This window comes from Cladophialophora carrionii, assembly GCF_000365165.1.
Source record: "Cladophialophora carrionii CBS 160.54 unplaced genomic scaffold supercont1.5, whole genome shotgun sequence".
NCBI classification, from domain to species: Eukaryota; Fungi; Ascomycota; class Eurotiomycetes; order Chaetothyriales; family Herpotrichiellaceae; genus Cladophialophora; species Cladophialophora carrionii.
The window spans coordinates 1,769,433-1,785,423 of record NW_008481830.1 but is presented as its reverse complement, the minus strand read 5'-3'; the positions used below and the strand labels follow the sequence as shown (position 1 = coordinate 1,785,423).

The following is a 15,991-nucleotide window of genomic DNA, read 5'->3' as shown; positions in this document are numbered from 1 at the left end:
CTTCTCCTGGTCATGGCCGACCGACATTCTGAACCCACATACAGTAAATCGTTTTGCACTCCACCCAATCGATGACGGACTTTCGCTCTGGCTCTGCTTCCGAAGTGAGCGAACGTCCTCGATACATTATCAACCCTACCCTTCGACGGCGTGTGCGGCGAGGATGTTACAACGGCCCGACACGTGAGTTAGTGGCGAAAAGGACAGCAACGTCAATACTTACTGTATGCGGTGGATTAACATCTGCGTCTTCCTATGACTGCGCCGTCTTGACAACTTGAACCTCTTCTCTCACTCACTTGCTGGATCCCGTGGACATATGTGCTTAGTTGTGGTGGGCACGAGCAATGCACGGCTGACCCGGGATATTCTCCCACTCTTGAGAAACCCAGATGAAACGCGACAGGAGCTTGTTTACGCCGTGGAAGCTAAAGCTTGCCGGCTTGTACGTCAGGATCGCATTCGGGGGCTACATGCCATACGACATCTCCAGACTCTGACGGACGTGTGAAACGTGAGGTTCCATGTGCAGCCCGTCTAGGAAGGTATCTCAAAGCTGGAGGAGGTGCAGCAAGACACACCTGTCAAGCTGGACGACTACCGCCTCTCCGCTCGTCGACCACCGGGACGATCGCCGTTCTGACAGATAACTCAGTACAGTCACGAAATGATCAAGTAACCGCTATCTGTGCATTGCAACCCTAGCAACATGGCCTGACATATAAATGTACAGGCCCCGATGGTTCAATCCGCGGGATTTTTGGTCGAGTCCGGGGTTATTAGAAGGATTCGAAGTTCAAAGTTGACTAAGAGCCCCAGTCAACGTCTTGACACTGGTTCGAACTTCGACCTGGGCAGTTGGGATCATACTCTGTAAGTGACTGATTGCGCACAATGGAAATCCGAGCTCGTCCTAGAAAGGTTGTGGCAGTTCCTTTGTTTAGGCGCTGGAAGTTCGAACTGCCTCACCAAGGCAGTGGCAGCAGCGTCGCTGCCGGAACCTCAGCAGCTTCAAACCCTTCATCTACTTTAGTCCCCGTCAACCTCGTTGTCTGTCCGTCACACGCCCTTTTGGAAACTCCAAGCAAAGCTCGAAGATCTCGATACACCCCAAAAATGGATCCCATCACCAATCCCCCCGGATCCAGTCCGCACGGTGAGCCAATAGACATGGATCAGATCGAACTGAGAGTGAGTGAGACCATTGCGTCAGAATCACTCCCGGCTCCTCTAGATCAATGGCAACAAATGGTTCAAAGTCTTGCCAGCAGTCTACCCCAAGGGATGACTCTGGGCCAGCAGGCGGAGGTGCGCGATATGCTCAGACGACACCCGATTCGGCACATCCCAAATCTGGTGTGGACTTTCAATCGCTCCCTCCCGCCACCTGCTGAGTATCCATTGCTTGATGAGCACCGCCGTCATATCGTGAATTTTGTTCGAGAAGAGCTGTGGGCTGGTAACACTGATGCTGATCGCATCGTCGCCGCGATGGCGCGGCTCTTCCAGGGAGCCTTGGCCCGACGTCCACAGCTCTGCAGCTCTCGTCTCCTCTACGAATTCACTTCTCTCATTAGGGAGCGCTGCGGACAAATCTGGCTGGGGTCGCTGTTTCATGCTCATCTCAACGAAAACGCACGGCAGATTGAGCGCCTCTCCACCGCTATCACGAGCGACAATAGGTTGAGTCTCTACCAGTTTACCCAACTGGGGGAAGTCTACATCTTCGACAAGAATTTAGCACCGAGAGAACTCCGTCCAACAGACGAGGAGGGGAAAATTGACGATTCGGATGACGAGGACCCGGTGGATGACGACGACTCGGCGGACGACGGCGACTCGGTGGATGATGACGACGATGTGTACGTTGACCGGGACCACATTGCAGCTGCAACGGCTCCCTGCCTCCCTCCGCCTCACTGGTTGGAAAAGTCGACCATCATCCGCAGAGATCCCCAGTCGCAGAGAACGCCAGTCTACAGGCCAGAAATAGAAGACGCCGCAACGCTGAACCTCCTTATTGATCGACAACTCGACATATCATCCCTCAGGGAAGCTTTCAGACACGTCAACGACCGATACACTGCCATGGCCGAGAATATGATGGTTCACCCTCGCTACTATGTTCTCCTGGCTCTCGAAGAGAATGACACCGATATTCGCCGCGCGAACGCCCCCAACGATTACCCGTCTCTGGAAAATGCTTCTTTGAGGCAGGATGCCCTCGAACATGCCCGGAACTGCCTTTCGCGGGTCCACGGACGATTGTTCGATGTGGAGAGGTATATAATCGCAAAGGAAGAGCGGCTTCTCGCCGCCGGGCGCAAGGTCAGAGCGTACAGTTCACGATACGAGCGGACTAGACGCCGGTACTTTCTGAGGTGGCTGATTGCTGGCCTGCACGATCCCAAACTCCGAGATCAGTTCAATATTCCTTCCTCGGTCCAGCCAGCGCCGATGGCACGGCCATACGAGGGGGGAGATCCTTGCCCGGTCTGCTGTGAGGCTCTTGAGCGGATGGAAGGTGAGCTTGGATGTCCTCCTGTCGTGACCTACCAATGCTGCAAGCGACCTTTCCATACTGACTGTTTGCTTGAGTGGTTTCTCCCCAACGCTAACAAGGCTATGACATGCCCTTGGTGCCGGGGGAGTGTGACAATGGAGTTTCTGGGCGAGGTTATGGAGTCAAGGGTACGAGAGCTGCAGTGTCTATGAAGGCCCAGAGAGCAAAGTGGGGGATGTGGTATTGACACTACCGTTGAGGTCGGGAGAGGTAGGGCCCATAGGGCGAGGTCATACCCTTGAGATGTGAGGCGAAGGGGTGAAGTAAACAGATCGAGGCCGGCACGACCGGACCGGGACAGGGGTGGCTTTTGAACATGGGAAACCGTACCCGAATAACAATGAAGGGGAAATCGGAAATGGGAAGATCAGGTTCTCCAGCAAAACCCTGGCAAAGGAGCTTTCTAGAGTATGCCACTCTGACGAATTGAGACGAGTTGGTCACCTTTTCGACGCCGGGGCCGGTCGATTCTTGGAATATGTAAGGACTGCCCATCTTTCATCAGCTCATCTTTGTTGTGAACTCTGGCTGACATAGGGCCAAGCAGAAACTGGAGGATGTATTTGATCTTCAGGGCTTTGTGTGTCTTTTGCGAGGTCGTTGTCTGGGCCTACATCCCAGAGACCCGAGGCCTGCCGGTCGAGGAAATGTGAGCATTTTTCGATGATGAGGTCGTTCTAGTTATCACCTCGGATGGCCGTGGGCTGGTTGAAAACTTGAAGTCTGATGACGTGGACTCTCGAATTCATCGAAGGTAATTATGGCGGCTGCGGACTAGGCGCGGATCATACTTGACGAGACGAAGCCCATGCATTGCAGGGAGACTGTAACCTGGCGATGCATTTACACTGGCTAGTACTGTATTCACTGAAATGTTGACACCGACGGTAGAGGCAGGCATCTCAAGAGACGAACAACGCCGATTCTGCCTGCTTTTCTCATCCCTTGCCTCTCCTACATTATAAAGTCCTTCACAAATCCAAAATCCCGCAGATACGCAAGATGAGTATAGAGCTCACTGATCAACGTTGATACAGTAGGAAACCCCGCCCTGCTGTGTGCGTTCGCATTCTTTTCCACTCGGTCGGCATCCTCTGCCTCGTATCAGGGGGCCATCCCTCCCTCTCATCGGAGCACGATTTCCGTCCCCGTCTTGACCAAGGTAAACGTCCTGTAAGTTCCCATCGGCACATTCGCGCCTGGGACAAGTTCCAGCATGACCCCTTCATGCGTCACCACGACGATATCCTCCCTCCCGCTCGGATTGCCCTGCAACTGCTCAGAAACATCCCACAGCCGTTGCAGAATCCTAATCTTCCGCTGTGCAACGGCGGCACGAGCAGGCGACCACAGCCCGGTCTTCTCGAACCATCTGGACGGCAGACCGCCGATCTGGCCCGCCAACTCGGGGAACTCGACCAGCAGCTCACGTGGCGGCGATCCGACATTGCAGGCTGGGGTGCTGATTTCCTGCAGGTCAGGATCCAAGACCAGAGTCACCCCGCCGGTTCTGACCCCTCTGCCCGAGTTGGCGGGATAGTGTGCCGCGCCGAGGACGCGAGGCAATGCCGCCAGAGAAGTCTGAATGGCTCGTCGGAGCGGCGAGACCAGCACGGCGCCCACACTGTCCGAGTTGTCGTGGATGAAGAGCCGGCCCAGCTCCTCGGCGAGGTCGAGCCCGCGTTCGCTCAACGGGGCGTCCGGGATAGTCGGGTCGTCGCGAAGATTGTGGAGGCCCTCGGCGTGGCGGACCAGGTGGACTTTTCGACCCATCGCGCAGTGCGCACTGCGATTGTGCTTGCTTGCGCTTGCTTGCCAGGTGGGAATCGGAAATCAAGAGAGTAGGACTTCGATTCGTTCGTGGAGGTCGTGTGAGCAGAAGCGGTCCATGCCGGTTCTGTTCTCTTGAGGCTGTTTCTGATCTGACAACGAGATCTGGTCAGTGTAGTGAGGGTCTGAGAGACTCAATCTGCTCTAGCTGGAGCTGGAGCTGGAGCCGAATCCTGCGACGTGGCTCTGCTTCAGGCTGCTATATATCCTACAGGCCTCTCACGCCGCTGCCGCTCAGCTGTCATCTACACGTGTGGTGTAGACTTTCAGCTTCGTATGCGCCAAGTTAGGCAATACGAAGGCTGAGCAGCAGCCAAGCAGCGAGACAGAAACGCGTGCGGAGCTTCTACCGGGGCTGTGTAAGGAGTACTGGGTGAGTACACAGTATGGATAGTGACTGTGAGATGCCACCCTCGAGGCGCAATCTGCGTTTGGCGAGCTCGAGTTCAGTCGAGTTCAGAAGCACGGGGATACATCTGCCGTGAGATTCGTGGTAAGAGCAGGCAAAGGCGAGTAAATATGTACACGACGATCTGGATCTCACGCATTGCGACCGACTTTTGGTCCCACGATGGGGATGAAAGGGCTGACCTGCCCCGGGGGCGAGCGTTGTTTCTGCGACGTGCAGACAAGCTGGACCTGATCTAGTTTACGAATAACCGGTGCAAAGCTGGCGAGGCTTATGAGACCGCCAAATTCCTGCTCCGCGTTGTGGTTGGATCGTCACATTGGCTCAAACTCCTACTTCCCCCTGAGCACATGGGTTGCTGTCTGCGGCTGGCATGACTTTCATTTATGGTCGCAACACATCGCTATTAACAAGCTCGAGTGCGATATCGCTGGGACGAACCCTGGCGGAGCAAAAGCGCCACGCACCTCTGCTCAGTCGCCTCACGGTGACCCAAGGGCAGCATTTAGCGTTTCCCGAACCAGGGCTCTCCGCCATTCCAATGGTTCCGAACGGGCCTGCAGCCTATGTAAGCGAGAAATGATTTTCTTTCTTCCACCCTTCCACCATGAGATGCAATGACTTGGTCACTTGCTTCTCCTGCAGTTCATGGGGCAGAGACTTCGGGAACTCCACAACTGCCTGCCTCAATGCCGCAACGCCGACGGCCCCAAAGAAGAGCACAAAGCGATCGATTGAATTATTCTCCAACATGTTCTTCAACAGGATGAGATGACTTGTCTGAACCTCTCGTGGAGGGGTGTTGATGATATGCGCCAGACTCGACCAGAAATGCACAGGTGGCCACGGGTTCTGGAATCTCGCCTTTGAGAAGTTCCGCAGCGCAATAGAGGCATAGCCGACACCGAGGCCTGTAAGACGGTCGTAGTGTTTATTCTGAGTGGTAAAAGCGCGCTTCGAATCGGCGGAATCGTCGATTCGATCGAGACGCCAGCCAAGTCGGAGCTTGCCTGCTGCGGTGGACTCAGAGCCAGAGATGCCGAAAAGGATAGGAGCAGCGGCGTGAAATTTGCACATGAGTATCGGTATCAGCGATTGATTTGGAGGGGTTCGGGAGGAATCATTGGCAGGCGCGTTTCGGGCGAACTGGAGATCGGGCATGGAGAAGATCTGTGCAACGAGGGTGCCGATCGGTTCAGCTGCTTTGGGGTTGACCGCGCATTCACCAACGAAGGCGGCCATGACGGCTTTACTGAAGATCGAGAGCAGATACAGAACCAATGATGGGACAGTGGTCGTGCCACGATCCCCGAGGTTGAGGTGTGCTGGTAAGAAATCGCTGACAGATGCTGGAGGCGACGGTAGTCCCTTCAATGCTCGAAGCAGAGTTGTTTTGACTCGGTCGTGCTGTAACACATGTTAGTACAGAGGTCATCCCCTACACCGAAGTGCGGCTGGTTATACTCACTGCTACTTTGTTGGCGGCCTTGTCATCGGTCAGTTGCCCCACACTTGTTCGAATGGCCCGTCGCATGTCACCAACATGTGGTTTCAATGCTGCGTCCTTTCTGGTCGATGTCCAGAACTCTGATCGGAAGATCTTCAGCTTCTTGTGGAGCGCCCGGTATTCGTGGTGTTGCTGCTCGATACCTGAAGAAGGGGCTTGAGTTGGTCGGGAGGTGGTTGATTCTGTGGCTGGCTGGGGTGTAAGTGCTGCCTTCGCGGCGGCTTCGTCTTGCAGCTTCCTGAGAGCGGCTTCCTTTTCCGCTTTTGCGTTCTCCTCCTGCTGCCTTCGCTGTTCGGCTTCTCTCTCTCTCCGTTCCTTTTCTTCTGCGTCAGCTTTCTCTTTTGCACGGCGTTCCGCTTCCTGCCGAGCAAGTTCTTCCCGTTCACGACGCGCTTCCTCCTCCTTTCGGACTCTTCGCTCCTCCTCGGCTTTTTTGCGGGCCTCCTCTTCTGCCTTTCTTCGTCGTTCTTCCTCCTCTAACCGTTTTCGCTCGTCTTCCTCACGCTTTCGTCGTTCTTCTTCCTCCCTCTTGATGTAGGCCTGGAGGACAGCCTCGGCCTGCTTTCGTACAACCTCATGCTGGGCATTGGCAGCATTGAGCTCTAGCTGATGGACATGAGCCTGGGCCGCCTCTCGGGCATCGAGGTCGTCCTGCTGCTGACGCTTCTGATAAGCATGAAGCTTGGAACTTTCGATTTCGTGTAAATGTAGTTGACCTAATGCCCGATCCAGTTCCCATTGTAGTTGCCGCGAGGGACTGTCGTCACTCCTTCGACCTCGGGGACTGTTCCTGGCGGAAAATGGCGAAGCATGAAGTTTGGCCATATTGATGGCACGTGACCAGAGGCTGGGCTGACCACCCTCGACTCATGCAGTGAACGACTGTCTAAACCACTTGCGTGATTATACGTAAGCTGGCGCGATATCGAGGTGCTCGAGTCGACCAATGACTGTCAGAGGAGTCCAGATGCGTGTTGGTGGTGAAGGATTCGGTCGTGGTCACGGTTGAGTGAAAGTTTGGCAATGGTCGCGACTAACCCGGAAAGCCGGACTCCGGCCGTTGGGAGCTGATGGCAGAGACCGTTAACAGTAAGAGACGCGTCGATGGTTGACTTGTCGCAGAAGGAGTGAATGAGCACCGTTCAAGCGAGGCTGTCAGAGGCAATCCTGAGCGCAGCAAGTCTACCTTCCATGCAAACAACCTTTGCCGAAGCGTCGATGGCGCCGAGAGATCTGGAGAGCCGAAACGAGACGACAGGGTTGGCTAATGGACGATCACGGGGAATATTGGGCGTGCTGAAAGTCCATCGGATGGACTTTTTGGCAGTGAACAAAGAAGAGTTCGAGTCTCAGACGACCGCGAATGGCAGGGGTGTTTCAGTTGGAGCGTGGTGGGGACCGGGAAGGTCTCGCCTGGGTCGCCGGGTGATGTGCGCCCAAGGAAGCCTAAACCTGGCCTGGAGAGCCCCCATAAGTGCGGGCGGGTACCGGCTTGCGGACGCCGCAACATGTCTTGGCATCAACTGCTTTGCGCCCACCGCCCACCGTGCAGCTTGGATCACAGCCGTTTGTGATTTCACTTGGCGGCATATCGGCGTCTAAGACGGCGGATATTGTAGTAAGAGTAGGAGAGGGATGGTACTCTTCACTTCGTAACCCCTGCGGAGCACGCGGTGAAGCTGCTTACCCGACGTGCACGATCGAGCAAAAGGATGCAGTGGGCAAGGGCTCCGAAGGTCTGGTCTTCTCTACGTACCGGTAGACAAAGAAGGGGCCAAAAGTGATCAGAAACACGACCGCCGTCGCCAATAGGGCAGGGAGATATCTCCAGACAGCCTACCGTCGACGGCGTACCCAGTAAGCGAGTGAGCATAACGCAAGCGCCAGCAGTGGCTTTACCGGGAGCCTGTTGTTGCGGCGCACACAACTCGCACACTAGTAGAAGAACACCAAGACCTTTTGACAGACACGTTCCCGTTCCCATTCACATCCCCATCTCATCCCCATCTCGGTCTCCCCTCCTCTCGTCGTCCTCTTCTTGCTCACCATCTTCGCCCTCCATTCTGTCTTTGCTCTCATCGCTGCACGTTGGCCAGACAATCCTTGAAACCAGCCGAGTCACTCCCTCGTGTGCTCCTGCCTGCTGCCACTGCGGGTGTCGTCCCCGTCGAGTTCCGTTTCCTGTCCTTCCCTCGCCCAAAAGAATCTCACGTCGGGCTGTGCCTGCCTGCGCCCAGATTCTGTTGCACCCTATTAGCAGTCACGATTGGCGATTCCTGCTTGCACCTGAGCTGTCATCATTGCCATTGCGACGGCCATCAGCTCGACGCTACCGTCGTACTTCGTCTCGTCACTGAAACCGACGCTGCCCGGTCACTCCACCTCGGCCGGAGGATCCAGATCCTTGTCAATAGAATACCCAATTCATCCAGCTTCATAACCATCATTTCCCAACGTTCGAGCGGCACACGCCGAAGCCAGGTTGAAAGCATCCATAACAGCTTTGCCATACAAAGGTCGCTCGGCAAGTTTCTGGTGAGTCTGTTCCATATCTCTGCGCTGCGCTTGAACGAGCATCATCAATGAACGTTTCTTCCCCATGCATCCTCAATTTCATCCCCAACGTAGAACAATCGCTATCACTTCAATATGGTCTGTGCTGACTTTCTTTACAGCTTGGTCACCTTCCCTTGTGCACGAGGTTTCTTGAACAGCCCGAAGCATTGTCCTTCATCCCTCCACGGTTCTCTCAACACCCGCCAGCACGAGCGGAAAGAAGGAGCTAGGACAGACAGTTTGATTCTGAACACGTCCCAAGATGGCGCAACCAGGTCAATCTGGGGTGCCAGGCCCTGCAGGGCGCAGACTCCATATCGCCCATCGACGAAGTCCCTCTGAGCTCACCCCGCTCATGATGGAACAGCTAGCTCTTCAGCAACAAATCGAATTGCTTCAACAACAACAGCAACAGATCGCTGCCACTCATCAGCAGTATGTGAACATGGGCATGATCCAGCAACCTCTGCAAGGCATGCCTGCCTATTCCCCTGTCCAAGGGCAACCCAATCTTTCATCGCTCTCTCCAAACAACAATCCCAACTTCCAGTTTCCTCAGATACAGCAGCAGATGGGCATTCAGGGCAATCCCCCGACTCAGCCTGCTGCTCATCGACGGAACCAGTCTGCCCTACCCGGTATGGCTATGGGGCCTCCTCCAGCACCTTCCGCTGGCGCTGCCGGCGCGGCCTACGGCGACTTCAATCAGCAGGCTCTCGGACAGAACCGTGAAAACACCGGGGGACGTGGAAATACAAGAGGAGGCTCTGCACAAAGTGGTCATACACGACGTCACTCACTTGCACTTCCCGAAGCTAAGAAGGCTGCCGAGCTTGCAGAGAAGAAGAGGACGGCGGCCGGCTTTCAGTTCCCTATCCCCGGTGCTGCCGGCACTGTGGAAAGCCCTGTGGCGGCGACTCCTTCAGACGATAGGCTTTCCACGCCTGTCACTCCGGGAGGCCTTGGTATCGGCCGCGCTGGCAACGTTCGCAATATGGGTCACAGTCGCAGTCAGAGTATGGCCGCTGGAGGTGTTCGTGGCGGAGGTGCAGCTGGCCGCGGGAACAGCGTTTTCCAATTCCCACCTCAAGGTGATGCTGGTGCAGGTAGCCAGTCCGATCTCCAACGCCGTGGAAGCCAGAACAGCCATACGAGACAAGGATCTCGGAACTTCGAAGGAAATTGGCGTCAACAGAACAACCAACAATCCAACGATCAGGCACAACCGCAAATGGGCCAATTCAGTCAACCTCAGGGCATGGGGTTCCAGCCAGGCCACCGTAACCGTGGATCGATCAATCAATCTATGGGCTCTATGAGCGGCTTCCAATATCCGGGCCAACCTCAACTGGTTCAACTGCAGCAGGGCCAGATGATGATGCCAGGCTTTATGCCCGGCGGTCAGCAGTTGAATGCTCTGCAAATGGCTCAGCTGCAGGCATTGCAGGGTGCCCAGCTCGGTGGGCTCCAGGCCAGCCAACATGCCCCTCCAATGGGCTTGCAACAGCAACAACAGAGAAAGACCCTCTTTACTCCCTACCTCCCCCAAGCTACCCTTCCTGCTCTACTCAATGACGGCCAGCTGGTTGCCGGCATTCTTCGAGTGAACAAAAAGAATCGTTCCGACGCGTACGTCACCACGAGTGATCTTGACGCTGATATCTTCATCTGCGGCAGTAAAGACCGAAACCGGGCTCTTGAAGGGGACTTGGTCGCCGTCGAGCTGCTCGACGTGGACGAAGTCTGGGGTCAGAAGCGTGAAAAGGAAGAAAAGAAGAAACGCAAGGACATTACCGATACTCGCTCATCAGGCACTGGTCAGAATGGCAAGAGTGATACTTCCTCGACTACTGATACCACATCCATTGCACCAGATGGTAGCATTCGCCGACGAGGCAGTCTTCGTCAACGTCCGACGCAAAAGAAGAATGACGATGTTGAGGTCGAAGGGCAGAGCCTCCTTCTCATGGAGGAAGAGGAAATCAGCGATGAGCAAAAGCCACTCTATGCCGGTCACGTCGTCGCAGTCATTGAGCGCGTTGCCGGGCAGATGTTCTCCGGCACCCTCGGTCTTCTACGCCCAAGCAGTCAGGCCACCAAAGAGAAGCAAGAGGCCGAGAGGCAGCAACGTGACGGTGGACATTCACGATCCGAGTCTCGTATGCAGGACAAACCCAAGATTGTCTGGTTCAAGCCTACTGACAAGCGTGTGCCCTTGATTGCGATCCCCACGGAGCAAGCTCCTCGAGACTTTGTCGACAAACACATGGATTACGCCAACAGAATCTTCGTGGCCTGCATAAAGCGCTGGCCCATCACTTCTTTGCATCCGTTTGGCACGCTGGTTGAGCAGCTAGGCGAGATGGGTGATCTTCGTGTCGAGACTGATGCATTACTGCGAGACAACAATTTCGGCTCCGACGAGTTCTCCGACGCTGTTCTGAAGAGTGTTGGGTGGGATGACTGGTCGTTGAAGACCGAGACTGAGGAAAGCTTGCGTTCTCGTCTCGATCTCCGCAATGAGCGGACTTTCACAATTGACCCCAACGGCACCAACGAACTCGACGATGCACTTCACATCAAACAGCTTGACAATGGATTGGTCGAACTTGGAATTCACGTTACGGATGTGGCGCACTTTGTCAAGGCAAACTCGTTGGTGGACCGCGAGGCCAAGAAGCGAGGAACTGGCGTTTATTTGATGACCAGAGCCGTCAACATGCTGCCGCCCAAACTGTGTGCCGAGGTTTGCTCCCTCCTTCCGGGCGAGGGTCGTTTGACAGTGAGCGTGATCTTCAAGGTCGACAGCGAAACTGGTCAGATCGAGGGAGAACCCACCATCCGAAAGTCCATCATTCAGAGTTCAGGCAAACTGTCGTACAAGACAATTGACGCCGTTATCAAGGGCGGTGAGCAAGCAGGACTCGAAGGTGCTACTGTCGACGACATCAAGACTTTGCACAAGATGGCGAATAAGTTCCGAGAAGCTCGCTTCGGCAACCGCTCCGCAAACATTGCTCCGCTCCGACTGCTTTATCAGCTCGACGATGAGAATGTCCCAGTTGAACAGAACATCTTCAACACCTCTGCGGCTCACGAGATCATGGAAGAACTTGCTGCCAAGGCCAACTTCTTTGTGGCCCAGAAAATCTTTGCAGCCATGCCGGATAAGGCTTTTCTAAGAAGACAATCTCCTCCCAACCCACGTCGGCTTCTGACGTTTGTGGACCGTATGACGAAAGCCGGCTATGATATCGACAGCTCCAGCAGCGGCACCCTGCAAAACAGTCTTTTCAAGGTGGAGGACGCCGATCTACGCAAGGGAATGGAGACTCTCTTGGTCAAGACCCTGCAGCGTGCGAAATATTACATCGGCAACCAAATCGGAGACGACCATCGCCAGCACTTTGCTTTGAACTTACCTCTGTACACCCACTTCACCAACCCTTCGCGACGATATGCCGACATTGTCGTCCACCGCCAACTGGAGGCTGCTCTCTCCGGTGGTTCTGTCGAGTTCAATGAAGACTTGGAGAGCTTGGCCAAGACGGCGGAACAATGCAACAACAAAAAAGATTCCGCTCATGCGGCACAGGAACAGAGTGTCCACATCGAATCCTGCCGACTCATGGACAAGAAGAGCAAGGAAATCGGTGGCGATCTCATCAGTGAGGGTATCGTCATCTGTGTGTACGAGTCTGCCTTCGATATCCTCATCCCGGAGTACGGCTTCGAGAAACGTGTTCACTGCGATCAGCTTCCGCTCAAGAAAGCCGAATTCCGCAAGGATGAAAGAGTCCTCGAACTCTATTGGGAAAAGGGCGTTCCCTCATCTGCTTATATCCCTGAAGATGAGAGACCTCGTACGTCAGCAAGTACCAAGGGTACGAACAGTGCAACCGAATCAGCCAGAGAACGGGCCAAAGAACGATACGAATCCCAACGCAAACAGACTGACAGTAATACCATGTCGACCGATGATGTCGATGCTCTGTTCGACGACGACGACGAGGACAGCACGTCCGAGCTCACAGAGATGGCATCAGGAGTGTCTCTGACCAACCAAGGTGACCGATCTACTCAGAGTTTGCCACCATCTCCCAGCCGCAATGGAACCTCATCCACCGGACCTGCCAGGACCCAGTCGGACTCCAGAATTGCCAAAGCGGGCGGCAACATCCCAGAGAATAATCTGACCGACAAAGAGAAGTATCTCAGCTATTTCAAATTGAGAGAGGAAGGTGGTGAATACATCCAGGACGTGACTGAGATGACTCGTGTGCCCGTCATCTTGAAGACCGACCTCACGAAGAGTCCACCGTAAGTGTGACCCATTGTGACCCTATCGTGCCGTTACTGACATATTCGATAGATGCCTGACTATTCGGTCCATGAACCCATACGCATTGTAGTTAATGCATGCTTATCAGATGATCACTCGCCAACACAGGCGACCAGAATCATTTGTGGAGATGGGATGGGCAACCATTTTGACCTACAAGTCCGTCCGGATGTATCGACAGCAGTTTAGCAGACGACAGCGATCGGACACGAAGGTATTGGCTGTGTTGGAGAAGCATTGGTAGCAAGAAGCGGTATTGGCGGGGTCTATGGTCAGCACGGGAGACTGCCGTTCAGGGGACAGAAGGCACGAAAGCAAATTGGCACAAGCAGCGTCTAGGTGCAGAAAAGTCTCGAAGGTGCAGCTGGGCGATTGACGAAGGAGTGTGTGTTCGTAGGCAAGCCAGCGTATTGAGCGAGTATGAATACCAAAAATATCTCCTGTTCTCCTTCAGCGCTATCTATTGACAAGGTCAATTTATGGTGCCATCAAAAGTAATCAATTTAACCGACACGTCGTCAAGCATAGGACTTAGTTCGACGTTCATTGTTCCAACTTGCACGAGGAGTGACTCGGCGCAGTACGTCCGTGGCTCAGTTCTTTTCTGGTAACCACAAGCATGTACAGGACATATGGGGTTGCGGCACGTGGGCATCTGGGTCGAATTGTTCAGTCGATCTTCCCACGAAAACCCTTCCACATCTGCATGGCATTTGGGTGGTGAACAATATCGCACGTCAGGAAAAGAAGTGTTTCTTGGTGGGGTTGGTCCGACCAACAGTTTCGCGGATCCCATTGGCTTGCAGAAGCGGGCGATGGGCTCATCCATCCGCACACCGCGGAGGAGGGAAAAAGTGTATATTATATACAAAAACATGCTAAACCTCGCCAATAATTCCCAGGAGACTCAATCCATCAAGTGGGATTTCAACAATGCCTTTGTAGCTCAGTTGGTAGAGCGCGGCGTGAGTTGCACACCACAATCCGGGAGACAAATCGCAATCTAACATTCGAGATAGACTAGTACACAATACAGTGATGCCGAGGTCTTGAGTTCGACTCTCAACGGAGGCAATAACTTTTTTGGAGCTTTACATGGTCATCATCTGACTGCTTTACATCCGGAAATGGAGGTGCTTCAACGTGATTCATTTTTTAAAACCGGTTGCTCGTATCTTCAGGCGAATATACACTTATTTCCTCTCTACTATTTCTCTACCTTCTCTAATCCTTCGCAATGATAAAAAGATACAAATCTCTCTTTTTGATACGTCGCAACGAGTCCTGCCACTGCCGCTCACCATATGCCTCGACGCCTCGACGCCTCGACGCCTCGACTCAACGCGTGCTTCTGCGATATCCTCACCCTTTCACATCGGCTTACACGCCTAGAATGTCTTGATTGCCGTGACACGAGGACACTCGACTCACGTCATATGGCCGGAGTCAGTGTCCTCGTGAGAAGTGCAGTGTGGAGGACTGTGGAGTAACAGCTGCTTGATCCTTCGAAAAGAACCTACCCGCACAGCAACTCCTGCCATCCAGCAGGTCGGAGGTCCTACCTTGGTCGAGAGCTGTCGCCCTCCTCGACTGAGTAGGTTCACTACCTCTCGAATATGATGGCAGTCGAAAGAGCCGGCAAACGACTATCTCGCCTGCATCCAGCGTCCTCAGCAGATCGACCACCGAGTAGCAGGAACAGCCGCGGTGACAAAATCTCTCATCAGCTTCTCGCTTGCTCTTGAGCTGGTGGCTGATTTGCACACCCCCGAAGCACCCAGACCGACTGCTTTTCACGGTTCGGGAATACCGGTGGAGAGCCGTGATCAGCATGTCATGGTCTAACATCTGGCCAGCCAATGCGACAGCCAACCGGTCATAGAGGAACAGTCTCTCGAGCGGCCGTGGCAGGACTCGTTGCGACTAAGTAAGTATCTTCGGGACCAAAGATTGAGATTGACGGGGACGGTACCACGTCGGGAATCAGAATCGTCGGCGTCAGGGTATGTATGCTCCTGTTGTAGCATTAGGTGCTGCCTGCTTATTTGCAAACCTCCTGTACCTGCCTTCCAACATTACACGTTCCTACGTCTCCTCTGAAGCCATAATGCAGTTGCACGTCCAAGCGTACGCGGCAGTACAGTAATCTTTACGTCCTTCAGGTCTGTCCGAATGTGCCCCTGCGCTCTACAGGCCGTAGTAATGGATGGGGCTGGGCTGGGGGTTTTTCCAAGTCGCAATCGAGATATCTTTTTCATTGCACCGGCAAGATCCTGGCGGCGACTCCTTGCTGGCTGCGGGACAGCAGCCGAACACCGTCGCATGCTGGCGCAACTGTGACATAATCGACGGCGGTCCAGACAACGAGTACCAACTACGGAGTACAAGTAACCGCACGCTGCCACGAACCACACATGGGTTCTCAGACTGGCCGGAAGTGGCAGCGGTAACGACGTCGCCGGTACTGTCATCTGAGGGGTTTCGCATGGTTGACCGGATCAGAATGATGGCCACACCTGAAGTCCACGCAGGATGAGTCCGAAAGAGGGACAGGCACATCGTCTATCCATCCACACGGGACACCTTACGTGTGACCTGTTGGCGTTGTGACTTTGATTCTCGACGCTGGTGCCATCGTGGCTTCAGCGCCACCACCTATATGGGCGACTGGTGATCACAGGCGGCCGAGAAATGTAAGTACTGTATCGACAGAGCCCTGCTCCTCTCGCTTTGCCTTTCGCAACAACCTCGTCGATAACGGAACGCAAACTGCCATGGCCCGTG

At 54.4% G+C, this 15,991-nt stretch overlaps 4 protein-coding genes and 1 pseudogene across 5 annotated transcripts; 3 read left to right on the top strand and 2 right to left on the bottom strand.

Moving 5' to 3' along the window:
- Nucleotides 1–1,116: 1,116 nt before the first annotated feature.
- On the top strand, nt 1,117–2,618 carry G647_06473 (uncharacterized protein; the record flags this gene model as incomplete). Its single annotated transcript, XM_008730793.1, has 2 exons — nt 1,117–2,524; nt 2,599–2,618. The coding sequence occupies 2 exons, from the start codon at nt 1,117–1,119 to the stop codon at nt 2,616–2,618; spliced, it is 1,428 nt and encodes a 475-aa protein (XP_008729015.1).
- A 1,070-nt stretch (nt 2,619–3,688) lies between these two features.
- On the bottom strand, nt 3,689–4,336 carry G647_06472 (uncharacterized protein; the record flags this gene model as incomplete). Its single annotated transcript, XM_008730792.1, has 1 exon — nt 3,689–4,336. The coding sequence occupies one exon, from the start codon at nt 4,334–4,336 to the stop codon at nt 3,689–3,691; it is 648 nt and encodes a 215-aa protein (XP_008729014.1).
- Nucleotides 4,337–5,366: 1,030 nt separating this feature from the next.
- G647_06471 (uncharacterized protein) lies at nt 5,367–7,134 on the bottom strand (the record flags this gene model as incomplete). The annotated part of the gene is made up of 2 exons (XM_008730791.1): nt 5,367–6,209; nt 6,271–7,134. The coding sequence occupies 2 exons, from the start codon at nt 7,132–7,134 to the stop codon at nt 5,367–5,369; spliced, it is 1,707 nt and encodes a 568-aa protein (XP_008729013.1).
- A 1,993-nt stretch (nt 7,135–9,127) lies between these two features.
- Nucleotides 9,128–13,189, top strand: G647_06470 (uncharacterized protein; the record flags this gene model as incomplete). The annotated part of the gene is made up of 1 exon (XM_008730790.1): nt 9,128–13,189. The coding sequence occupies one exon, from the start codon at nt 9,128–9,130 to the stop codon at nt 13,187–13,189; it is 4,062 nt and encodes a 1,353-aa protein (XP_008729012.1).
- Nucleotides 13,190–14,142: 953 nt separating this feature from the next.
- Nucleotides 14,143–14,281, top strand: G647_06469 (annotated as a pseudogene). Its single transcript has one exon. The product of its transcript is annotated as a tRNA-OTHER (tRNA).
- The last annotated feature ends 1,710 nt before the right edge of the window (nt 14,282–15,991 follow it).